The sequence below is a fragment of the Trichoderma camerunense genome (genome assembly GCF_050948025.1).
Source record: "Trichoderma camerunense strain CBS 138272 chromosome Unknown V8C40scaffold_1, whole genome shotgun sequence".
In the NCBI taxonomy this organism is placed as follows: Eukaryota; Fungi; Ascomycota; class Sordariomycetes; order Hypocreales; family Hypocreaceae; genus Trichoderma; species Trichoderma camerunense.
In genome coordinates this window covers 2,517,979-2,543,079 of record NW_028145369.1, presented here as the reverse complement: position 1 = coordinate 2,543,079, position 25,101 = coordinate 2,517,979, and the positions used below count along the sequence as shown (strand labels likewise).

Sequence of the window (25,101 nt, the reverse complement as noted above, 5' to 3'; positions counted from 1 at the left end):
GTAACACCCTATTCGCCAGTAATACTATATTTTCCGAGTGAACATTGTGATATGTATGCTACCTGCTATACCCCTATCCATAATGGTCCAACCATACTATATGAATCGAGCAAGAATCCCTCCCCGCTCGTCTTAATCTCTTTGCGCATCAACATATGTAGATATATATAACGAAATCATTCATCTTTAAATATACGCAAGTCCACTCCATCCCAGCACAGCTTCCAGATCCTCTCTCATCTCCATGATGCCATCATATCCACCCCTAGTCGCAACCTCAGCCCTCTTGGCGGCGCCCAGCTCATTCCACCGAGCCAAGATTGCGCCGTCTACGATTGCGCGGCCGGACGCAGCAGTTTCGACACCAACTGTGCGAGACATGCCGCCTCCGCCCTCGGGCGTGCGGTGTGCTCTGGCGTGGAGGCCGCCGTGGGGCACGAGGGCCGGTAGGAGCTGGTTTGTGACGGAGAGGAGTCGCCGGTAAGCTGACTCGGGGCGGGGCGTTAGAGCGGCTAGGGAGCCTGAGGGGGATGCGAGGAGCAGCAAGTGCGGTTGCGAAGATGATGAGTCTGGCGATGTAGTCGTGGAATGAGATGCAGGGAGGGTGCGTGGTAAGAGGAGAGTCGAGGTGGGGGGGTTAGGGGTCACGCTGAATGTAGTCCGGTGAAGTAGCAGGTGGCCTTGGAGAGATTTGGGGTCTAAAAGAAATGTTAGTATTGTCAATCCACTGATATTTTGTTGCAATATGGACAGGCAATAAGACTTACGCTCTGGATTGAACTCGAGAACATGGATATCCCCATCCGCATCCACAGCAACCATTGACAAATCTTCCCCGTCTGGGAGGAAGTCTGCCGTCAGCAGGGGCAGCGACCCGCTGCTCTTGCCGAGCACCTTGAATGTATATGGCTCCTCCGTATAACCAGCGAACCACAGTCCCTTAAACGCGTCCGCAATCAGGCAGAGGCCGGTGCCTGGTAATTCCCGTGCCGTGGATACATGGCAGCTCATATCTAGAAAGGCCACAGGAAGCAATGAGCCATCTTCCTTAAGACCGCGCACCATACACTTCTGGCCTTGCGCCACCAGCATAAGCCCCTGAGTGCCAATTTCGGACAAGGCCGTCACGCCGCCACGAGGAATTTCCTCCTTGGCTAGGAGCTTGAGCCTCTTGTTCGTTTCTGGCTTCCCAGGCTCTGGGATGACGGTAACGATGTCGTACACTTGCACGCGCCCTCTAGTGGGCAAGTCTTCGCCTCTTGTCAAGGCAGTGCCGACTGCTAGCAGCATTCTCCGCTCTTTGGTCTCTTCAGACACTTCGAGATGCAACGTCTTCATGCATTCAATCGACTCTCCGGGCTCCATGTCAATTGAGTGAATGACGGTCCATGTGATGGGGTTGATTAGTTTAAGAGCCCCTCTGGCCATCGAAGGCAAGAAAGAGAGCGACTCTCGGGCCCACTCCTTATGATAGTCATCATCCTTTGGCAACTCAAAATTTTCGGCGATGGTGCAGCCCGCGATGTACATCTCAGTGGGGTGGTGGTAAGCAACATGGCGAACGTCGTGGCCCAATGGAACCTTCTTGACCGAGACGCCCAGTTCTGTAAAGTTGGTTTTGCTCGGGAGCTGCGTCACTCTAGCTATGCCTTCAGAGTCTGCGTAAATGAACCCCCTATCGCAACCTTCAGTGTGGAAAGTGCTCATGCCCCGAACCCCAAGACCTTGCAGACCAACCACTCTGGGGATACTTTTGCTGCTCTTGATAATGAACGCCGGCGATGGACCCGGAAGGAACACGGCGCTGTAGCCACCCACATTCGCGCAGGTTCTCAGAGGCACGTAGCGCGGCGGTTGCGCCGTGTCGTCCGATGGGTCCTCGACGGCACTCTTGGCCAAAGTAGAATTTGCCGATTTTTTAAAGAAGAGTGTGTCTGATAAGGTGTGAGTAGCTGAAGTTGTAGGCAGGCGGATCGGCTCATATAGGGTAAGATCATCAGTGGAGTGTCGTAACTGAGAGTCTTATTGTTAGCTCATTATCGACGATCGATTGGAGAATCATGAGGCATACTATTAAGTAAGGTGAGGAGTGGACCGAATCTCCAAGGTCTGCCACGACAATCTCCGTGAGACTTTCTCGTGTGGCACCTCTTCTGGCTACAAATCCAGCTGAAAGATGGGGAGGTATTGATGAAAGTCCCTCGGCGACATAAACAGGCTTTGAAAGATCCGGGAGTGCATATATCTGTCATGGTTAGCCCACTGAGAGATGAATTATAGCTTCGTTAGACAGGATAACTCACGTGCAAGGCCCCTACTGAATTGAGCAAGAACATCATGACTTCCTCGCTTGGCTTCCTAGCTGCGCCATCGAGGCTTGACTGAAACACGCCCTTGGTGTCTTTATACAGACATCCAGCCACCCATTTTGTTGATGTAAGGCCACTGTCTGCCTTTTCCACCTCCTCAATCTCATTGTTGCTATCAATTTGTGCGAGGAACACGCTGCCGTCGTCGCGGATAATGAGCAAATACGGGTCGACGATACTTGCACTCACAGCCCGCGGCTCTGCACCTGTTTCTTCATCCAGCATAGGCAAAATCTGGATCAACCCCAGATCTAGAAAAACACTTAGCATCGGCATGGCCATAACCGGTAACAAGAAACTTACCACCGTTGTAACATCGCACCTCCGACTTGAGCACTTGAATAACCACCATTTGCTTTCCCATTGTGCCAGCTTCCACTGTGAATCCAGCAGCAGGCTCAAACTCTGTCTCCTTCAAGGTCTCAAAACCCGCTGCGGTCAGGGCATACACATCAGAGGTTTCGTAGCCATCCAGGTCGACCTTGGCAACAATCATGAACTTGTCATGCTGTATTGGTGTGTCGTAGTCGCCAGCGACCCCAGCATTCGTGCCCAATGACTTGGGAACTGGCTTCTTAACACACATTGTCCAGAACCCTCTCGCCTCTGGAAACTCAAACCGGCCGATGACTCTGGGCTGGATCTCGCGGTTGATGATTGCAAGGGAGCCTGCCCCTCCACGCCCGACAGCACAGGCAAGCTGCAGATCAGCTGAGACACCTTTGTTCAAGGTGGCCTCCTCACCATCTGGAAAGGCGGCCTGTCCGCATGTAATATCTTGTATCGGTGCGATGCTAAGTAGCACATCGTGTATTCGAAAACTCAAATCTCCAGATTTGGCTGGGCCTCCATTTGTCGTTTGGGGCTTGGCCGCAGCGGAATCATCGCCGTAAAGGTCATCGTCCTCTTCATCATCTTCCAAGTCGAGCTCGTCCACTTCCAAAGCCAGATCTGGATCTATGAGCCGAGATTTCCTACGCTTTTCCTGTGTCTGTCTTCTCGACCATCCTAATACGACGGAGTCGCTAGTTTCGCTCCCGATGAAGAATGCGTTTTTCCCCAGTCGGGAAATACACGCAACTCTGCTCTGGATTACATTGCCGCCACAATCTGCGCCCACCAGCCTGACACTGAGCCCTGACACTGTTCGTCCGTCAATCTTGAAGGAAATTATGCCTAGTCGGCCATCACTTAGTATTAAAAGTAGCTCGCCATTTTCAACAGCAAGTAGCTCGATGGCACAGTTCTCAAGGCGCAGATTTAAGTCTGCCTGATCAGTCAGACTAAAGGACGTCGCCAGCTTGGCCATAGGATTGACGGCCACGCCATTTGGCTTTCCAGATTGGTCAACATGGATCAACTCGTTCTGGCCAACTAACAAGGCGCCACCGACAGGAGCAGGCAGAGCGATAACTTTGTAAAGGTCATGAGGCAGGCCAGTCACTGATAAGATGGTCGTAGAGGCTCTCTGTTGGAGGTCCAGAGTGAAGACCTTGTACGACAAGTGATCCTTGGAGCCCAGGGAAGCAGCAGGCGCTTGGCTAGAGGACAAGACACCGAACGTGGGCTCGCGATACTCATGCAGAAAAGTGAGATGCACGGGGTGAAGCAGGCTCGGGTCTAGGAGGGGCAGACGCAAGACAAATGACGGGGTATATGCTGCTTCTACATTGTCGCTATCTCCGTTGACGGCTGCCGCTTGTTCCTTGACAGGTCGAGGTCCGTCTAGGTCCTCGTCCCAGTCCTCCATCTCCAGGTCTTCTTCGGAGCGCCTGAAGGGCAGAATGGCGAGGTTTCGGGTGCCGAATTTGAAGGCAGCACATCTACTGCCGGGATCTGCCTCGAGGTGGTTGACATATTCTCCAAACACCTCCTCCCACGGCGCTCCTTGCAGCTCATCTTTCTCATAGTAGTGGATAGAAATCGTCTCGAGCTCGTTCTTCTTCGGGTCCCACTCTGCCAGACACATCTTAGCCGCCTTATACGCAAGCAACAGAACTTCGCCTCCTGATGCCGTCTTGTTTGTTTTTAATCTTGCCAGTCCAATTACTGTCCCCGCAAGCGGAATCTCTGCAACAAGCACGAGCTTGGTGTTGTTCGTCCGATCGGTTCGCATAAACATGGACTCGCCGCCGAGAAAGGAGGATTCGAGGCCATCGTCATCGTTGACTTGACGGTCAAATCGGGTGTCGCCTTCTGCCGGCTGATTGGGCTGAAATTCGGGGTCGAGCTCGGCAGAGATGCTCTTGACGGTAAAGATCTGGAGCAGAGAACCCTTCGCAACGACCAGGTTGTTGGCAGTTGCAGAAGTCAGAGGCAGACTCAGGCTGTGGGTAACGGCGGTGGGAGCCGTGAGCTCAGTGTAGACCTGCATGGCTGCAAGAGCATTGCCTCCGCCGTCTCACGAGCGCGATTGGGCGATGCTGCTGGCGATTGAGAGGATCGAGGCGTCGCAAAACAATTTCCTTGAGGTGGGTATTGATGTTTTGTCCGGGGAGCTGCTGCACTCAGGCCGGCAGTGGGCTAGCGGCCATCGATAGCGGATCAACGCGCTGCCGTGCCGGGCCACTGACATTGAGCTTGCCAGAGGGTTTGTACCTACTGGCAGTATTAGGTACCTCAGCCAGAGCACGATACAGGACTCCACTCGTGTATTGGGTACGCTAGGTTTCTTAGGCTGCCTCTGTAGCTGCTCCTGTGGAGAGTCCACCCCAGCTCCAATCCAGGCACCGAATGTACCTGAAGCTCTAGAACAGGGAATGTAGCGCTGGGTGAGACAACTGGTGATGCCCCCATTGCGTCACAATCCAGCCAAAGACAACAATCGCCACGCGTTCCCAAAAAAACAACATTGAACCGATTACAACAGCCCAACAGCCCAGCCAGACAAATGCTGTATAACGAATCTTGTCCTTTATCTGCAAGACACACAGTATAGCACTGCCAAGGTCCAAACCCACCTGTTGCCCGTCATGGCCGCAGGCTTCGTCCAAGCCGGTCTCATCTGGCTAGCTTACGCAGTTGTCGTTTTGCTATGTCTGGGCGCCGCGATTATCACGACATTCACATGGCAGACTCCAATCGACCGTTCGGCGATGGTAAGCATCGTCGCAATCGTCAGTCTCACATCTCTTCTCGCAACTGTCCTGCTTCTTCCTGTCGACATCGCTCTCGTCTCATCTACCGGATCCTCAGCTTTAGGGGTCAAGAAGGATTGGGCCACACCAAAGCGAGTCGCAGATATTCTCTTGACTCTCAAAGTCGTTTACTATTCGCTTTACAGCTTCGATGCCCTACTGTGCCTCTTGGTCATTCCCTTTGCATACTTCTGGTATGAGGAATACGATGAGGTCGCCTTTGAGGAGGAGGGCCGTACATGGAAGAGCCGGTTTTGGGCCGCCACCAAGTATACACTGTTTTTCGTTGCCCTCACCATCGTGCTCTTTATTCTGGGATTTTTTGTTCCTGCAGCCGGTGGCAACAAGGGCCATTGGGATCTGGACTACTACAAGTCGCTACTGTCTCAGAACCATGGAGAAAAGGCCCTTACCTTTGCCCTTGGCCTTTTGGTGACGCTCGGAACGTTCCTCTACGTCCTTTACACCAGCGCTGGGCTCGCTCTTTTGCCCATTTCCTTCATCAAATCAGCTCCCCCAATCTCGGCCCCACAGCTCTCAGCAACAACAGCTTCTCAGCTTGAACAAAACCGAGAGCGCCAGCATCAGCTTGAGCTGCGCAATGCCGGCCGTGAGGAGGGCATGTCCCGAAAGGATAGGCGGGAACTAGATGCTCTAATCAGGGAAGAGCAAACTCTGGTCCGGCGCGAACGCCTCGCCGCCGAGGCCCAAGGCGAAGGCAAGAGCCGAGTCTATCAGATTTGGCTCAAACTATGTGCGCTGTTCAGACCAGTCAAGATGCTTGGCGGAATTCTGCTGCTGATCTTCGCCGTTGTCATTTGGGTGTCCATGTTCATCACAGGCATCGACAAGGCAAAGAATTCCGTCTGCAAGCAGCGGTGCGGATACATTCTCGGTCAAGTTCACGTTTTTCAGCCGATGAATTGGATATTCTTGCAGGCTGCGAAGGCTTTCCCCGTCGACTACGTTTTGATGGCTTTACTGGTCCTTCTTCTCTTCAGCAGCTCCATTTCCGGTATTGCCGTGGTTGGAATACGCTTCCTCTGGATCCGCATCTTTCAGATTCGCAGAGGTAGAACGGCCCCGCAAGCCCTCCTCATCGCAACAGTCATGCTCTCACTCATCACCTTGGCCATCAATTACGCGGTCGCCATGTTTATAGCTCCTCAGTATTCATTTTACGGGACGCAAACATTTTGTACGAATGAGCCCGCATATCCCGGTGCTCAACCGGACTGCAGCCACCACCCCGAGTTGGTTCAACCTTGCTCTGATACTCTCGAGTATAAGCACGCCAAAGATGTTTGTACTCCATCTATGATGTCGACTCTCCTGAATCGTATCACCATCACATGGCCACTCTTTGGCATTATTGATTTCTGGGCTCAATACTTTTTCATGGCTATATTCTTCATCGTCTTTATTACGGCGCTGGTACGTGCCCCAAGAGTCAATGTCGCCGAAATCGATGAGTTTGCCGAAGCCGACGAAGAGGAAAGCCTGCTCGCCTCAACCAGCCGTCGATTCGATGCGACTTGGCAAGATGTCAGGGGCCAACCGAGAGGGACAAGAAACGGGCCCCAGCTGATTCGAGGTTCACGACCACAAATTGGTTAACCGGGTCAGAGACAATATACTGACTCATTTTTTTTCTCCCCCCTATTTAAGTTGAGAAACTTTTGGTGAATTGGTTTGGTTATTCAGATTGTTTTTTGAGGAACAAGGACCGGAATTCAGATTATGACATGGTTTGGGAGTTTGGAGTCAACATCTTGAAGCACACTCTCTCTATTACTCATTTTTCATATGATGGAGAGGTGTACTCACAACGCTGAGATTAGGTGGCACGCATGGAAATTATGGGTTCAGCCATTTTAACTGTTTTTCTTTTCTTTTTACTTTATTTTAGGAAAATATCATGCTCCTAGCGCTACCCGTTGCTTGTCCTTCTTCTTCGCTTTAGTGAACTGTACAGCCTTATGGCTTCTGTCGTCAAAGGCAGCCGCCGGTCCAATATGCATCTCCCTCCAGCATCGCGTGCAATAAGGATCGCCGTCACATCCTATACATTGTAGCGTAGCATCATTAAGACAAACGGTACACCAGCCGTCAATGTCGTCATCCGTGTAATCCGTCTTGCTAGTGAGTCGTTTGACGGGCTTATCGCCCGCAGACGGCTTTGAGCTAGGAACAGAGGGGAGTGAGAAGGAGTCTTCGGTAGAGGGAGCTTTGAGCGCGGCCATGCGAGCCGCGATATCGTTCATGTTGGCCGGGCGTTGAGGAGCAAAATTCGGGAGATCTGCGAGATTAGAAGGGAGCGAGGGGAGGGCGACATTTGTGTCTCCTCCATCGTTTCCGTCTTCATCCTCGTCTTGATCCTGCTTTGCAGAGTCTACTTCATCGTCGGGATTCCCGAGAGTAGCCTCTAGTTCTATTTCATCCTTGAACTGGGCGATGATGTCCTTCACTTTACTTTCCATGTGCTCGCCGTCTGAATCGTCTGAGTCACCTGCCTTGTTCTCCTTTTCATCTCCGCCTGCGTCACCTTTCGGTACAGACAGTGATAGATTTTCCAAGAGGGCTTTGACCTGCTCATCACTAGGCTCTTCCACGGGGTTGTCATTGAGGCTAACGTCGTTGAGCAGCTCTTCCAGAGTCTGGTCATCTGTCGAGAACATCAGGTCCACATCATCGCCATCCCCCGGCCCTGCTGATTTTGATGTAGACACAGCATCTTTCGCTTTAGCCGGATGTGATCCCGATGTTGCTGCAGGGACAACCTTCTTCTCCGTCTTCGGTGAGGCTGAGCCATCATCCCGCTCTCGCAACGACTTTAGCCGAGCAGCGAGGGTATCTTCTCGGGTGGCTGGTTTTGATCTCTCAATCAGGTCTACGTCGAACCTGCAGCTGTTTTAGCGACGATTCTACCTTTGAATCTTGTTGTCTAGGGATACAATGAGCGGGTGGTTTCTCGTACTTTATGGGAGCTGCTTGACCGGGCGATGCGCCAGAGCTTGAACCCCGCAACGCTTGTAGCCGTTCCAGCAGCGAGTTGTCTAAATCTTCAGGCATTGTGTGAATATATTTGATGTGAAGTAACTCATTAACTCGGATGTTTATGGAGGAATTCAGTGAGTCGCATCACACAACTCTGAGACCGATTATCATGCGCTTTCATGTTCATGTGAGAGGATCTGGTGAAAGCATGATCAATTCGCACGGCGCGCCAAAGTCACGCGCCAAGCTGGCTTTACTTAAGCAGTTCTCTATTTGCTCTCAGCCTCGCCTCGTTTGACATTGATTCATCACCATCTGCTTTCTCATGTTACATCTTCACCTCTAGGACAATTTTTCTTAATCGCAAGTGTAAAATAAATCGAAATTAACAACCTGTAAAATTAAATTTCACTCCATGCGCATATAAAAAAGAGTCTCCCCACACAGCGCAAAAGTTCCAATCAAAAAGCGTCGGTATAAAACAGCCCGTAAAAAAGCCTTGCACCCATTTTCGGTAATTTGGTGTTGCCAAGAGCTTCAAAGCGTCACCATCGCCAGTAGATTCCGCAGCAGGATCGCTAATGCAGTGTGATTCGACGTAATAAGCAATCGCCGAATTGGTCCGGCAATATGGAACGTGGAACCTTACTGGCAAGAAATATTGCCGTCACCCAACCTACCAGGAAACCTCGGGCGTATCTGATGATATCATCTTGCCACCTACTGTATTTGTACCCAAGACTGCATCATCATGATTCTAGAACACCTTCGTCGCGCGCATTGCCTCTCTTAGTGGCATGGACAAATGCGATTGTTGGTCGTCGCCCTGCAGAAAAGTACAGATTGAAAAAGCACTGCCACTTTTAAGATATTAGATATGCAATTACAATTACTACATCCGCACTAAAAAAGCCCGCTCTGCTATTCCACATGATGCAAGCCCCAGTAAGCTCGTCGAGAAGATAGCCCGAAGTCTAATAATCACTGCCCAACAGACCATAATTCCAAATAATTCCTCTCTATTGGTAGCCGTGTATCATCTACCTCTAGAGGCGAGTGAAGAAGAAAAACCAGAAGAAGCGCCAAACCCGTATCACCGCCAACAATTTTTTTGGCAACTCGTCGTAAAACATGATGGTATCGATCGTAAAAAAAAAAAGTGAAAGCATACACGTAGACATGAAAGGTAAAGAGCACACCTCAAACTCTAGAAAAGCGTAGTTGTAGAAATAGAGGCCATCGAAGACCTAGGTTTTGATCTCTTATGCGAGGAAGACGGTGACGAGAACCGCAGCAACAACGGGCCAGAAGCCGAACATCTCAGCAGCGTTTCTCAGACCAATAGCGCTCGAATCTGGACCGTCGGCTGTTGTGCCGTTTGGAAGGCTGCCATTGATGAGAAGTGTCGTAGTGCCGTTGACGTCGGCGACGTTAACAACGCTCTTGTTGAGTGCGGCGTAGCTGCCATTTCCGATAAGGCTGTCATAGTACGCCGTGTTATTGTTGTCATCGCAACTGCAAACATCGTACGTGCCACATCCGCAGAGAACATCTCGCGTCTCATTACGACCGCTCGACTCATTGTGGAAGTGGTACGGTTGGTGATAGGGGTACATCCACGCGCCGTACAGCCAGATTCCGGGCCAGACGGCGAGAGCAGCAGCACCTCCAAGGAGAGCAAACGGGACAATACCACTTGGGCTTGTGACGCCGGCGCGGTAGGGAGTTGCTGCACCACCGCCATAGTATCGGCCACCGCCGTATGCCGGCTTGGGGCCGCTTCCACCCACAGATGTGCCTCCGACGTTGGAGCTTGGGGCTCGGTTTCCACTGGTTTTCTTGTTAGGTCGCTGATGCGATCGGTTTGATGGGGAGGATGGACGAGGCTCCGGACGAACGAAGACCGGGTCCTAGGGCCGAACATACGAGCTTCCACTTCCACCTCTGCTTCCACTGCTTCCACTGCTTCCACTTCCACTGCTGCCGCCGCTGCCACTGCTACCACCAGAACTGCCACCCTTGCCGCCGCTGCTGCCTCCGCTGCTGCCGCCTCCTCTACCTCCTCCTCCGCCGCCGCCCTTGCGCTTGTACAGATCGTGCTCCTCTGACTGCGCGATGCCCTCAACTCTCACCACATGCCGGGAGCCATCGATGGCGCTGGCAGTCACAGTGGTGACGAGCGTGACGAACAGGAGCGTGAAATCGATTCTCATGGTGAACTCGTAAGATGAAAGCGACGCTGGTGTATATGCGAATATGCAAACACGCAGCTGTGCGAGAATAAGAAAAGCTAGAGAAGATGAGCACAGATCCGAGATTTGCCTGTAGACCGCGACCAGGTATATAAGACAAACTGGATGGACGCAGCTGCACTAAAAACTTGAACTACCTTAGCCTGGGACAGGGACAAAGAAGGAAAGCCCTGGGCGTTTGGGGCTGGCTTAGAAGGGGCTGGCGGCGAAACAGGTACCTACCATTAGTGTTCAGCAGGTACAAAGAGCCTTGGCCTGTTCGTGCGACAAACTCCTACCCAATACGCTCCGCGAAAAGTACCAGACCTCATTTGACACGGGCTGAACTGTTTGGAGCGGATCCGCTCGGGATGCGCTGAATACGCTACCCATTTTGCCATTCAATCATTACTCATGCTAGCTATTTTACCCTGCCACACAGCCATCACCAAACGTGGGATGCTCTCTAGGTCATCAGAGCGTCAAATTTGTCATGGTTCCTCCGTGATCCGCGCGCGACCGCTTTGTTGCTTTGTTGCGCTGTGCGCTGCGGGTTGACCGACTGACGGCACGAAGCAACTTGAAAAGACTGCTTCTAAACCCGCGGATTCGGATTTCCATGGCCAACTATTCGAACGTAAAGCCGTACATATACCACGGCAGGGAGAGCGCAATGCCTCTCAGACATCAGGGTACGGAGTGTCGGCCTCGGTCATCACTCCACAGCGTATTTATCAACGGTGGGCTTTCCTCACTAAACTCCGTCGCCATGGGAGCCTGGCTTCAAGGCACCTGTGAGAAGAAGCCACGCTTAGTGGCAGTGCTGCGATCATTGCCGCCTTCTGCTTCTGATACTTTTTGATATCCATATAGAGTAAGTACATGGAATTGGAACGGGTTGAAGTTGTAAGAGGCGGTCAAGTGGCGCTGGCCGGTTCACCGTCTGGAACAAAGAGCCAGAACCTTGGAATTCTATAGCCGCTGATCAGCCTTCCGAAAGGAGAGCGTGGCTTCCCATTGTCGGTATCTGCGGGTAGATGATAGGACCGCACGAATACCTGTTTTGACGCGGAGTAATCCAATGTTCTTCTTTTCCTTCTTCCTTTTGTTCTTCTTCTCCTTTTTCTCTCTCTTACAACTTTGCGACCCGTCATTGTGCAGCTAAAATGCACCTGCATGGAGTCGGGCGAGTGCGGAGTCAAGAGTGAAATAAGGTTAAAATCTAGGCGAGTGATTGGACCAGTTAGTGGTCGGGGGGACGTCTCGGCGTAATTACTCCCGCATCTACGGAGCACCACATCTTGAAATCAACTGCGTCATCTCAGGGTTTCATCGAGAGATACAAAGTACCTAGGTATCTAGGGAGCAAAATAGCCGCTTTATCGTCTTTGTCTTAAATCATTTCTTTAATAGATCAAATCGATAGGTTTCCAAGCGAAATGACACATCTAAATTTATGTCATGGACTCTCCCACATCACTTATCGCCCGCCAATCGTTATCTGAATGCAGTCACATGAATGACGCATTTCTTTCAACCAAGTCGTAGAGAAGGATTCTAAAAATTGATTAAACGCCAACCACCTTGGCTTCATCGTAGCCAGGCATCTCATCTACCCGGCACACAATTATGCATATCTGTGACAACGTGTTGCTACCTAAGAGTATGAGTCCCTCTGGCATCGTATTCACACCTTTTGCTTGTTACTATGTGCCTAGTTTACCTCATCAGCTTACAAGGTAGTCGTCAGAAGAACATCTTGTTGTCGTTATCCTGATTTGTTTATCCTCGCCCCCAATTTGGCTATCCAACACACGGTGACTATGTGAAGTTCAAGTGTCGGAACAGGATGCGAAGAAGAATATTTTATTTGCCGGTACTAACGGTACTTACTTGGATACCCGGTTTCTTGCGCATCTGATACTCTCGCTATATTCCTCTAGTATTTGTTACTATGACTATTCTTCTCTAGTATTCACTGTTCTCTTCTAATACCTGGTATCATCACACCCTGGTACGAGATAAGTAGATCCAAATGTGTGACACAAGATGCTAGATAACCACTCTCTCTATATATGATGATGTCAATTGCTAGGTGAACTAACAAGGCCAGCCTCTTCTACTTTAATGTTAACAAAAAGACAAACAGGAGAGTGCGCTGCACAACTTCCAATCGATCAGATACGATAGTTCGCCTGATCTCAATGACGCTAATTCACCAGACTTTGACAGCACGCCTATCGAATACTGTGTGAAGTTTAGGGGCACCGTATACAACTTATTGCGTGCCATTTCCAAGCATACAGTGCCTTCATTTCTTTATTAGTATTTGCTCGTACATTATTCTGGGTTCAAGCAAGGAGCTCTTCAGGATATGTATTTCAGGGCATCGCTCATGAGTCCTCGTAAGACGAGATGGACTAAGAACGCGTGGAGAGGTCTCTCACTATTTGAACAAGTTAGTTTGACTATGCGTGACAGCTTTTTCTTCTCTTTTGGTCTTAACATCAATGCGTCTCATCTAAAACCGAGACAGCAATTAGAGACACAGACGATATATTCGAATGGGAGGGTAGTCAAAAGACCGTGGACCCAAGAGCTGCAGTGGCGAGGCAGTCGTTTTTACGCCTAAACCTAGACATTATACTGGCTGGTTCAACTTTTGTAGTTATGATTGCGAAGAATCGAAATATTAATAACTACAAGAGACATGTAGAGACACTGAAAAAAATTGTTAGAATGGGAATGGGAATATATTCGCTGCAGAGACCATTATGTCAGCTATAAGGTGATGCGCATCTTTCAAATGCGGAAGGCCATGATGCAATGGTCAATGCCCAAGGAAACTGAGATAAGCGGGGTGACTTGCTCGGTCAGAGCATATCGTTTTTCGAGGCCAAACTGTACTGGGGCCTCAGGCTGCAATAGAATCAGCTCTTATTGTAGTTCCGTGGTCTTTATCAGTTTGCTCTCACTTTTGGCTCAATGTCAATTACAGCCACTTCCATGCACTAAAATTTAGCTGCAGCTTGTTCACTTCCGCATGCCGACCGGCAGTTTAGGCTGAAACACGTGTGCACGTACCACTTCTTGATGACTCAGCGGATTCTGCCGCTTCGCTCAAGCGCCACCTCCCAGCTTTCTCCAAACAACCACATCAGAAGCTCGCCTTGAGTTCGTAGAAAGAAACCTCTGCTCAGCGCCCGCCCTTTACCGCTCCTTCGATCGCACCGGTACTACAGTCGCCTATTTTCGGTCCATTAGAAGCATGATTTAGGCCCTCTGAAGCCTGCAGACCCCTCGGAGGACGCTTTGAGGGGAGGTAGCGCGTCACGATCATGGCCGAGGAAGTCGAGTTCTCGTCATTTGACGAGAAAGATTGGAAGGCTCAGGATGCTGCTGACGACCGTGAGATTGCGCGACTCCTAGAACAGAGTCAGGACGGCCCTGGCGGTGGTCTCAAGCTTGACGATACGCCTTTCGATCAAACCAACAAAGCAGACGATGCAGAAGACTTTGAAGATATCAGCGACGATGACCTACCTGATGAAGAAGAACCTAGCGCAGCTACATCGCTGGAAGTGCCTGCCTTGACAGATGACGGAAACACTAGCAACGATGCAGACGACCTGTTTGGAGAAGGCCCCTCCTCTCCCATCGATCTCGTCGATGGCCCAACTTCTCCCGCTCCTCACGTTCGCGACGCCGAGGCAGTTGATGATTCGCAAGTGGTGGACGCAGGCATAAGCTTTGGGGCTATCAATTTTGACCCAGATCCACATCTCAACGGTGCCGACAACCAGGATCCCGGCATTCCTGCCCCTGCCGAATCGATCGGAGACTTGTTAAAGGCGACATGGCCAGCATACAAGAAAGGTCATATTCTTACCTGGAGCGAACTTTTGCCACCGAAGAAAGCGACTTGGAAGGAGAAAAAGCCACTTAAGAAACCCAAGTATCTAGTGACGAGCAAATTAAGTCTTGACCTAGCGCCTGATGATGAGAAGCAATTTCGGATTCCTGGGCCAGCAAGCTCAACCACGAAGGCGAAGCCAAACGAATTAGCGGTCAACGGTCTGGTACATTGCAATCTTGCAAGTGATGGCCGGGAGGAAGATATTGCACAGTTTGATGTTGATCTTGACTCTGATGCAGAAACTGTCATGGGCTTCACGTTGCGTGATATTGAGTTGGCATGCGAAGATTGGAATGTCCATATCGACACTGTCGAAAGCAACTTTGCGGCTCAACAGCTGGCTGCAGAACAAGCCGCAACATTACAAAAGCGCCACATCGACGAGATTGAGCAAGATGACGAATGGGATAAGGAGTTCCTGATGGACATCGCTGATGATCCCCAACCTCGCCCGAAGAAACGCAAAGCAATTCAGCTCGGCCTACCCGAAATTCCTCGCTATACGGCTCCCTCTTTCGATAACTTTGAAGATGCGACCCGGCGAGGCGCAAAACGCGTCCATCTAGATGTCAACGACCCACATCTTCTGCTAGAGACGGAGTCATATAATCACAACAAGAGGCCGCGGCAAGAGGCCAAGATGAAGCGCATGGCAAACGGAAACATGGGCCGGGATATCTCGCAGCGTTTCAATCTCTCCAACGATGAGGCGTACGAGCTTTTGAAAGAAAACCATCAGAGTAAAGTCAGAGCTACTCTCGGAAACATTTCGGTGGAACATGGTATGCCCGCCCTCAAGCTTTCATGGCCATATTACAAAGTCAAGCTTGGTGGAACAACGGATGAATATCATCGCCCTCGTTTCCGCTATAAGAAAACAGTGGGACACACCGTTAAGTTTGAGAAGCCCATGCATCACAAGCGAAAGCAGATGAAAGGCAAGGCACATGAAATCTTCCTTAAATCGAAGGACTTGAGCTTGTGTGATAACTCAGCCGCCGTGCTTTTCGAATACTGCGAGCCGAGGCCACGGGTATTGAACAGCTTTGCAATGGGCAGCCGGCTTATCAATTACTACAGACGGAAGGAAAACAGCAATGAGGAGGATCAGCTTGCGAAGCTGGAGCTGGGCGAGTATCGCACCCTTCTTCCAGAGGATAGGTCGCCATTCTCCCTTTTTGGTACTGTCGACCCTGGTGAAGTCGTGCCAACACTTCACAACGAGATGTACAGAGCACCTGTGTTCAAGCATACTCCTCGGAACACAGACTTTCTTATTATCCGCAGCACTACTGGTATTAATGGCCCTAAGTGGTACATACACAAGATTGATCATATGCACGTTGTCGGCCAGACCTTTCCATCCGTGGACGTTCCAGGGCCTCATAGTAGGCGCGTGACGAATGCATCAAAGAGTCGAATGAAGATGCTGGCGTTTAGAATGATTAGACACAGCCGAACAGATAACTGCCAGTTGTCCGACATTACTAAGCATATTGCGGACTCTACGGATACTCAGAATCGACAAAAATTGAAAGAATTCCTCCAGTACGACAGAGATAGCAAGGAGAAGGGAATGTGGCGCCTCAAGCCAGGAGAAATACTCCCGGATGAAAATGCCATACGTGCCATGATCAAGCCTGAAGAGGTGTGCCTTCTTGATGCCATGCAGCTCGGTATCAAGGAACTTGAGGATGCCGGCTACGACCCTCGCAATGCTACTATCGACGATGATGCGCAAGGGCTAGATGCCGACGACGACGAAGATGATGATGGCGAAGGCAGCAAAATTGTCAAGGGGGCTAAGAAGGTTGCTGAGAAGCAAGAAGAAACACTTGCTGATAAAATGGCTCCATGGAAAACGACAAAGGCGTTCATTGATGCATGTGCTCAGAAGGCCATGCTTCAGCTACACGGCGAAGGAGACCCTACAGGCCACGGACTTGGATTTAGTTTCATAAGAACTTCCATGAAGGGCGGCTACATAGAAGCAGTTCAGGGGCCCTTGGCCACGTCAGCGGATGCAATGGAGCGTGAGAAACGGGCTAACGGCGGACACGCATACAACGTCAAGAAGCAGCAGGCAATGTACGAAGACGGTATTCGCGAAATCTGGGACAAGCAGAAATCCACCCTCTCGGACCCCCAAGAACACGATATCAACGATATTGCGACGACAGAAGACGAAGACGATAGATTCAACGTTCAGTCAGCAGCCACGCCGGCCGTATTCGACGAAGGAACCAGCCAGATCAGCGGCTTCACATCATCCAGCCGTCATCCGAAACGAGCGATTCGCATCTCGAGAGAAGTAGAGCTTCCAGACGGCACGACGCAGACGAGGATCGAGGTTGTTCATGACCCAGTAGTCATTTCACAATACATCAAGCGGCGAACTGAGGCCGACTTGGAAATGAGAGAGTACGTCAAAGACATCGTTCGCTTTCAAACCCTTTCCAGAAAGCCGCCCGCCACCTGGACGAAGCTGCCCGTCTCTGTCCGGGCACTTCACCGGTGGTCGAGGCTTGCTAAGTCTTTCGTAAAGAGGCGGCCTTCTTCTTATGGACCAGGATCTCCCGGTTCAGTGGCAGATATTGGCTTGGAGTTTAGAGCGCCAGCTTACGTATATTTCTCTACAGTATCTACAGCGCAAGGCCTACGGGCAATGCCGATCATGACCGTCTTGCGGGCCTTAGGTAAGCCGACATACCCTTTGCAACAGTTGAAGATTTGCTTTTTTTTAGTAGTATTCGAGTTTGCTCACATTGCTGCACAGGATCAAAAAGGAACTCGAGCGACTGGAGAAAAACAAGGCTCGACGCCAAGCTCGAGAACAGCAGAAAGAGCTACATCAAAAAGCCAGCGCCGGCGACGCCGGGTCTCCTGGAGCCGATAAGATCCCTACAGGAACTACCCGCAAGTGTGCCAATTGTGGACAGGTCGGACACATCAAGACTAACAAAAAGTACGGTAATTCCTACTTGTTCACCTTCACCCCCCATCTCACCACCCACTCGTGCGTTGTTTGATTGGTGGCATCATGCCCAGGAGGCGGAAGATGGTGCCAGTAGCGCCAAGAGGAAGAGGAGAAGGAAAGCAACTCTCCTAGCCCGAAAGCTGCATCAGTCAGATGCTCAGGCTAAAAAACAAGAACGGGCAAGCCAGACCAAGCAGAAAAAAGGCAAGAAGGGCAGGGAAGAGGAGCCAGTCAAAACGCAGGAAGAGCTGGAAAGAGAGCAAGTGCTTCGCGAGGAAAATGAGCGGCTGCAAACACTCAAGCGAGAGTTGCAACAAAAAGCTCGTCAAGACAGGGAAGAGAGAGAGAAGGCGCAAGGCTTCCCTGACCGGGCGTGGTGGAGGGCTGCAGCTGGCAGGTCCCGTTAGCCACAATCCCCCAGGCGATGATACCTGTGATCCTCCCACTTTTCTTCTGTGCAACCTTGCCTTTTCCGTTTTTATACTCTCATTGCTTTCCCCGCAAAAAGATTCTATTTTTGCTAACTTTACGCTACCCAAGACTATGTCCTTTGCTTAACGGCACGATGAAGGCGGACAACGGCGCTTCGGAGCACGGCGGCTTTGGTAACTACAATGCCCCCGCGGGAGGCGCAGGATCACCGATCTAAATCTTTTGATACCATTCACACCCTGAAGACTGCGATATTAGGCGGATTGTTTGTCTATTCCTACATTCGGCGGAGAGGAATAGCGCATTGGCTGATACGGACGAGAGGAGAGATAAGCTGAGCGGCTTACTTGAAGCATCCTACGGGGCAAAAGGACAGAACTCACTACGGCTGTCTAATGAAAGGCCTCTTGTAGGGATGGCTTGGACGATTCAGGTAATGAGAAAATTGGAAATGATGAAATACACCAATGGGGGAAGAAAGGATGGTCCCGGAGTTGGAGGAGGCTTTTTTCTTTTCAAGAGTGGTAGCCAAATATGGCTTGATTGGCGTTCAAAGGGAGCAGGAGGTCTTTTTTGCATCAAACAAAGAGTTTGTTTCAAAACATAAGCTCGGCATTTTAGGAGCTAAGTAATATCTACCTGTACAAAGAGAAATTGTTCATGGTAACGGTGATGGTGACAAAGATCTCAAATGGTGTGTGCACGAAGCTCCTGGTGACAAGTCATGAAGACGTTTTGGTCTTCCCTTACAAATTATAGGCTACGTAGCCCGTACCTGGGGGTGAGGCATGTCAGACTATGGCCTGCATGAGCCTGGCAGCGTGAGGAATTAGGCTGCTGTGGATGTGCATGATTGGGTCTCTGTGCAGCTGGGGCAAGTATTTGGAAAACAAAGGTCCGGTTCGAACACACAAAGGTGGCATTTAGATGAATGAGATGTGATAAGTTGGCACGGCTGCAGAAGCCACCAGTGCTTTCCTTATCTGTCTAAGCGAGTGCGAAAAGACTCCTTGGGGAACGGAACAAGGCCGTGGATGTTGTATGAATGCGTGATAACGGTGATGGTGTTGATGGGCAAGCAAAAAAAAGGCGGCATCATAGCGCTGGGACAATGAGAACAAGGGATGGAAGAAAAAAGGGCCAATCAGGGGTCCGCGAAGTATTTTTAGAAACACGAGGACAAAACCTTGCATAAGCTCGAGAAAAAAGTGGGGTCCAATCGGCAGGCTGGAGTGGCAGCGGAGAGGCTGAGCGGAAAGGCGGCGGAGTCAGAAGTGAAAAAGAGAGAATTGGTTGAGGTGACGGAAAGGAAAGTGGGCTGATGATTTGGGTAATTCGGAGGGTATCCGTGTTGGGGATTGGAAACAATGGACGCAAAGCGGAGAGGTAGAAGGTAGGGGTTGGGGATAAATTGGAAGAAACAAGATACAACAAAACAAAGAAGTAAAAGAGAAGAGGCTGGAAGATGAATGCAGTAGATGTAACGTCTATGCAGAGTCTACCGGGGCCAATGACGGCAGAGACAATAAAAGATGAGCTGAGAAGGAGGCTGAGTCAAAGGAAAGCCCTGGTTCTTTACCTGTTGTAGCCTGGCCACATGCAATGTCTGCAGCATTACGCTTCTTGACTGCTTGCTTGCTACTCTATTTTAGTTTTGTTCCTTGTTCGATCCGAAGGAGAAGGAAGAGGGGGAAGCGTGGGGGTTTCATTGCGTCTGTAAAGTTTCAACTGCTGCAGTGTTCTATTTCCGAATAGTTGGAAACAGCACGGCTTTCTGTTGAGTACCCGTGCAATACATGGTGTTGGTTCCGAGAAGGTGGACATGTAGGAAGTACGCGTAGGGGTAGCGCCTGGGCGCTTATTTGTGACTGATGATAGGACCGGCAAGGACACAACATGAGATGACATGATCCAGGGCCGTGTCAAAGGTATGATTTGGTAATTGTGCGGCATTCGGATATGTATGATTATAGTTGACGGTGTACTAGAGCCTCTATTTCGCCGGCACATACTCATGCACAAGCTGTAATAGGCGTAGTAGTAGGACTAACATGGAGGCTTATCCGACTGGGTGGAAAAGCGAGGCACCAGATACGGGCGACGATTGAGACGTCTCGGCATGTGACGGTAACAAGCTTACCAGTACGACTAGAGTAGTGGCCGTCTAAGCGCGTGGCCCCAAAAGATCCACGAGGCTCCGGCGAGAAGCGCGTGTGGGAGGCGTGCTAGCATTGGTCACAAAGGCGACGGTGACGAGGATGAGGTCAGCGTGGGCTCGGGTATCGATGCTTCCGGACGACTCGGTGTATCTAAGCAGTGCGGTGCCATCAGCACGCTGTTTCGTTTTGTGCCCTTGTAGCCTTGCCGACGAGCTAGGGGGGGGAGAAGAGAAGAGGCATCTTTGTTGACTCTTGGCAGCTCGGCTGGTAGCTTGCAGTTGGTGATGAAGCGATATCGCCTGCAGGTCGGCTAGTCTTGCCGTCAGTCCTCGTGGGGATTGGGAAGTGGGTTCAACGGTGTCTGCAATGATCAGGGCTTGGCTGGAGAGACAAACGGGCACAGACCCAGGCAGCATTTGATATTGGATCATTGCAATCGGTCGAGCCAACAGATGGACCCTCTTTGGGCGGACTTTGACGATTGGAGAGTGCCCTGTAGCCGCTTTGTGTGTGGTGGGTGGCGGCTAAACAGGGCGCGGAATGGCCGTAGCCGCGATGCATCACAGCATATACGCGGAGTTGGATTCAAGGCAGAATCTCACCCAGATGGAAGCTTGTGAGATTTCGAGAGAATTCATCCATCATGGAAGCTTGTAGTGCTAGCTCATTGATTGAAATCAGTACCAGACGTGAGCTCGTGTATGGGGTAAGTAATGCCGAATACTGACTAATGGACTAGAGTCTGGCTGTAGAGCTCCTGACTAATTTTGCGTCAACCGTGGGGCGAGTTTACAAAGACCAAGCCTGTGATGGCTTAATGCGCCAAATGCTATCCACTGACTCGGCTACAAAGGCCGAGGGTTAAAAAAAAAAAAAAAGAACTCAAATCAAGTCAATTCCATAAAGCGGTGGCCCCGTAGAGGCTGCAAGATAAAGAGACCCTTGGAGGGGGCGGTGATGGGAGCTTGACGTCGCTGGTGGGTTGAGGCAAACTGGTTCATGAGCCCTGCCTGCTGAGTCCAGGGCATGACGTGATTGGTTGAGTATGGATAGTATCTAAAGAGACAAGGCAATACAGAAACCCCGTTTCTTTATGACTTCATGTTGTCTATCGAAACAAAAACAAACAAATGCACAGGGGGGAAACAACGCCAACAAAGGGCCTACAACTGCACGGGCTGTTCATGGAATGGTTAGGTGGACTTGACCCATGGATATCCTTGCACCCTCACCTACAAATTAGCGCGAGCCGTGCTGTATGTCAACCTGTTCTGGTGCATCAGTCCCCTGTAGCCGTTAGTGCTAAGCCCTTGTGCTTGGCGCCGCAGCCAGTCATAGGGCTCGTAGCGGCAGCAGTTTGTGCTTTTGTAGGGCACCGCAGCCTCCGCCTCCACCCTTGCTGCTTTGGCTCTAGCGACGGCAGAACCTCTTGTCCCAGTCCCTATCCATCTTTTCCATGTTCCCACCAGCCTTTCAGACTGAACACGATCTGGCTATTATTAGAAGCCTCCAACGCCAGATTCAGCCCCATGGTGCTGCAACACGTTTAAACCGACCCCCAGCATCGATCAACTGCACCATCTTTGCCCCGAACCCGAACCCAAGCGAACAGACTGCCGCTGCATGCATTGCATCGCATCGCATCGCGACAGCGACAGCGACAGCACGGCTCTGGCTCTGGCTCCGCTCCCAGTGAAAACGACCTCCATTACTTCGACACACACCAGATTCATTCATCCTTGAGCCCTCTGACCTGACGGCATCATCCTTGCGAGCCTCTCCCGCGACCTGGTAGCTGTCCAGTACTACAACTCGTACATAGGTGCCGTCTCCTGCCTTTGCTTTGCCCTTGGCTCTGACGTCCGCCTCGACGCATCCATCGCCCTTCTTCCTCCTGCTCCTCCTCCTCTTCTTCCTCGCCCTTGTCCTTGTCCTCCTTGCGCGCCCGCGCATAAGGCAAAAACAAGCCAAACAGACGCAGATCAATCTATTGTTCGTCGCCTGGCCTGTTCTCCTGATAGACCCCGTCTTACCTCCCTTCCGTCCTCTTGTCTCTTCTCTTTGTGGGTCCGGACAAACACTTCCCTGCGGCGCGTGCTTTTTTAGACATTGCACAAATCTTCGCTCCCGCTTCACGGGCCCGTTTTCGACTGCGACTGCGATTGCGACTTCGCCTCTAATCTCGGACGTCCCCCCGAAGAGCGCCCAGCCTTTTTGAGCTTCAAATCGAGGCCCGACAGAGATATACACACGCACGCGGTCTACTACTGGGCGAACCGAAGCCTCGAACTCGCTGGCCTCGCGCGCCGTTACACCTCGCCCTACTCGCAGCGCGATACCTCTGCGCTACAAGCAATAATTCAAAATGGGTCGAAGAAAGATCGAGATCAAGGCCATAAAGGATGACCGCAACCGTTCGGTGTATGTTGCTGCCAGACCATTCCCTTGAGCTCATCGCCATCTCGGCATTTAGACTAACTCCAGTATCTATCTAGGACCTTTCTCAAGCGAAAGGGCGGTTTATTCAAGAAGGCACACGAGCTCTCCGTCTTGTGCTCCGTCGATGTTGCCGTCTTCATCTTCGGCAACAATAAGAAGCTATACGAATACTCTTCAGCCGATATGCAGCATCTCATCACCAGATACCAATATGTAGGTTCCACCAGGTCGTTGCTTCGGTCGCATTGCACTCATTTCCACCACACCTTTTACTTCTTCCTCTCCCTGGCTGGACGCGATTAGCTAATGTCATGGCATAGCACGGTGGTCCCAACGAACACAAGGGGCCTTCCGACTTCAATGGAGGTCAGAATGACGATGATGACGATGAGGATGGAGATGGAACACCTCCTCGAGGCTCCGAAGGGATGGACAGCTCGCACATGATGCCGCCTCATTTCCAGGGCCAGGGCCCTCCACCTTTCCCCCATATTCGCCATCAGACAGCGTCGGTGTCGCCTCCCATTCCCAACGGTGTGCCTTTCCAAGGTCATCCTGCTCATCTTCAGCGAAGCCACACACCACAACCCGCCGTGCCATCACGGCCCGGTTCGAGAGGAGACATGCGCCGCATGGGCCCTGGCATGATGTCCCAACCCGTTGGACCTCACGGACCTCACCCGGGCATCACTTATATGCCCACACCACCCATCTACAATCCCTCTGCTAGCAACCAGTCCAGCCTTATGCCGCCTCAACCTGGCCCTTATCCTTTCCAACCTCCACAACAGCAGCCGCCGTATATGGAAGAACGAAGGCCATCTGCACCTCCCACATTTAGTGCTCATCCGCCGCCCCAGCCGATGGCAGTAGGTCCACGAACAGAGCAGCCGTCTCCTCAGCCGCCTCACCAACTGCTACCTCCGCACTCCATGCCTCATTCTACTTCACCACAGCCGGCACGTCGTCACCTGGACCCGCAGCCTCCTCCACCAGTCGAGCCAAGGACAGAGTCCTCAGAGAGGCCCAAGGCACCACTCATCAACACAGATACAGCTATCAAGAAGATGTCTCAGCGCAAATCCCACAGCATCTTTACACCAATCGAGGAAAACAGATCCATCTTATCCCAACATTTAGCCTCCTTTGCCTCTGAGCCTCAGCCCATGAAGAATGAGGCTGGGATCTCGGCTCCAGCGAACCCGAATCGGCCCCAGTCGGCAGATACCGGGGCTACCATTCGAAATGGAGAAACAGCTTCGCCACATCTGCAACAACGATCCAGCTTGCGTAATACGTCGGTGTCCTCCCTTCCCGATACACCTACAACCAGTCTGAAGATCAACACGGCTGTAGGAGGCACAAGGCCAAAGCCACCTCGCCTGACAGTGCAAATCCCTGATGGCGGATCTGAAGCTGGTAGTGCAACAGGAGACTCAAACTCGCCTCGGAACGCGACGGATGCTGCATCTCACGCGCCGCATCGCAGCAGCGTGGTCCTCCCTCCTCCTTCTCCGTCTGGGTCTGGGGGACAAGCACTCTTGTCCGCAGGGGCCACGGGACCTCCCAATCCTTTTGCTCGGCCGGTACCTCAACAGAACGTCAATGGCGACACGCCCGTTTCGGCCCTTCCCTCTCGGTTCCTAAACAATGAGCTGCTGCCAAGCCCCAGCAGTTTCTATCCAGAGTGGAATTTCAGAGGCAGTGATAACAACACCCTACCCAGCCCTCTCAACTTTGCCACACCTGTGGTGGGCACTGGGCCCAGCTTCCTCCGGGACGATAGCCATTTGTTGAGTACCAGCAGCGGGAACGCTGGCACCGGCACAGGAGGCGGATCAGGCTTGGCAAAGCGAAAGAGTCCAGATCTCGACGCGACTGGACATGATGAGAACCACGAAACGGCTAGCGATCCCAAGCGCCTAAAAGTGGAACGATAGGCTGTATCACATACTGTTGATCGATTGCGATGCTCATCATTTTCTTCCAGATACCCCCTTTGTCATGTGTCAACTTTTGCTTCATTTTCTCCTCATCATCAAATTCTTCTTCTTCTTATTTCAAGTGTATTTATTAGCCTCTTTGATGGATGAGTCATGTTCTTCTAATCATTTGGCTGGATTTATTACAGAGCCGCATGAGCTGGATCATGGTGGAAAGTTCCATATTCCTTTCGTTTCATCCCTCGCGAAGACGGGGTTATTCATCATTTCTTTTCTTATACGGGGAGTGTCTATTGATTTATCGGACGGTGCTGAAACGAGGCATTTTGTTATGATACCGCTTGACGCTTACCTTTTTTCTTTTTTCTTTCCTTCTTTTCTTTCTTTTGTGGCATATCGAATGGGTTCATCCGCCTTCTTTTGTGGAGATGGGTAAAACGGGTCAGAATATCACTCGTCAGATTTGACAAGGACAAGTGATTGAGAGAGGGGGGGGGAAGC

General features: G+C 51.2%; 7 protein-coding genes across 7 annotated transcripts; 3 read left to right on the top strand and 4 right to left on the bottom strand.

Annotated features, from left to right (window-relative positions):
* Positions 1 to 3: 3 nt before the first annotated feature.
* Positions 4 to 4,848, bottom strand: V8C40DRAFT_15305 (cleavage/polyadenylation factor CFT1). Its single transcript, XM_083211334.1, has 5 exons — positions 2,673 to 4,848; positions 2,304 to 2,620; positions 2,072 to 2,245; positions 768 to 2,013; positions 4 to 698 (listed from the first exon to the last, which is right to left on the bottom strand). The coding sequence occupies exons 1-5, from the start codon at positions 4,741 to 4,743 to the stop codon at positions 187 to 189; spliced, it is 4,320 nt and encodes a 1,439-aa protein (XP_083079432.1). The 5' UTR covers positions 4,744 to 4,848; the 3' UTR covers positions 4 to 186.
* A 319-nt stretch (positions 4,849 to 5,167) lies between these two features.
* V8C40DRAFT_230773 (uncharacterized protein) lies at positions 5,168 to 7,444 on the top strand. The gene has a single exon (XM_083212787.1). It carries the CDS (start codon positions 5,342 to 5,344, stop codon positions 7,121 to 7,123), a length of 1,782 nt encoding a protein of 593 aa, XP_083079431.1. The 5' UTR covers positions 5,168 to 5,341; the 3' UTR covers positions 7,124 to 7,444.
* V8C40DRAFT_230770 (B-box zinc finger protein) lies at positions 7,375 to 8,897 on the bottom strand. The gene is made up of 2 exons (XM_083212786.1): positions 8,484 to 8,897; positions 7,375 to 8,407 (listed from the first exon to the last, which is right to left on the bottom strand). Exons 1-2 carry the CDS (start codon positions 8,576 to 8,578, stop codon positions 7,423 to 7,425), a joined length of 1,080 nt encoding a protein of 359 aa, XP_083079430.1. The 5' UTR covers positions 8,579 to 8,897; the 3' UTR covers positions 7,375 to 7,422.
* Positions 8,898 to 9,361: 464 nt separating this feature from the next.
* V8C40DRAFT_230766 (uncharacterized protein) lies at positions 9,362 to 10,970 on the bottom strand. Its single transcript, XM_083212785.1, has 2 exons — positions 10,430 to 10,970; positions 9,362 to 10,333 (listed from the first exon to the last, which is right to left on the bottom strand). Exons 1-2 carry the CDS (start codon positions 10,714 to 10,716, stop codon positions 9,766 to 9,768), a joined length of 855 nt encoding a protein of 284 aa, XP_083079429.1. The 5' UTR covers positions 10,717 to 10,970; the 3' UTR covers positions 9,362 to 9,765.
* A 38-nt stretch (positions 10,971 to 11,008) lies between these two features.
* V8C40DRAFT_230764 (uncharacterized protein) lies at positions 11,009 to 11,970 on the bottom strand. Its single transcript, XM_083212784.1, has one exon. The coding sequence runs from the start codon at positions 11,910 to 11,912 to the stop codon at positions 11,652 to 11,654; it is 261 nt and encodes an 86-aa protein (XP_083079428.1). The 5' UTR covers positions 11,913 to 11,970; the 3' UTR covers positions 11,009 to 11,651.
* A 2,102-nt stretch (positions 11,971 to 14,072) lies between these two features.
* On the top strand, positions 14,073 to 18,034 carry V8C40DRAFT_272198 (histone acetyltransferase; the record flags this gene model as incomplete). Its single annotated transcript, XM_083220324.1, has 2 exons — positions 14,073 to 17,346; positions 17,427 to 18,034. 2 exons carry the CDS (start codon positions 14,073 to 14,075, stop codon positions 18,032 to 18,034), a joined length of 3,882 nt encoding a protein of 1,293 aa, XP_083079427.1.
* A 4,343-nt stretch (positions 18,035 to 22,377) lies between these two features.
* On the top strand, positions 22,378 to 24,936 carry V8C40DRAFT_15209 (MEF2 family transcription factor). The gene is made up of 3 exons (XM_083211321.1): positions 22,378 to 22,639; positions 22,714 to 22,870; positions 22,978 to 24,936. The coding sequence occupies exons 1-3, from the start codon at positions 22,584 to 22,586 to the stop codon at positions 24,595 to 24,597; spliced, it is 1,833 nt and encodes a 610-aa protein (XP_083079426.1). The 5' UTR covers positions 22,378 to 22,583; the 3' UTR covers positions 24,598 to 24,936.
* Positions 24,937 to 25,101: the final 165 nt, after the last annotated feature.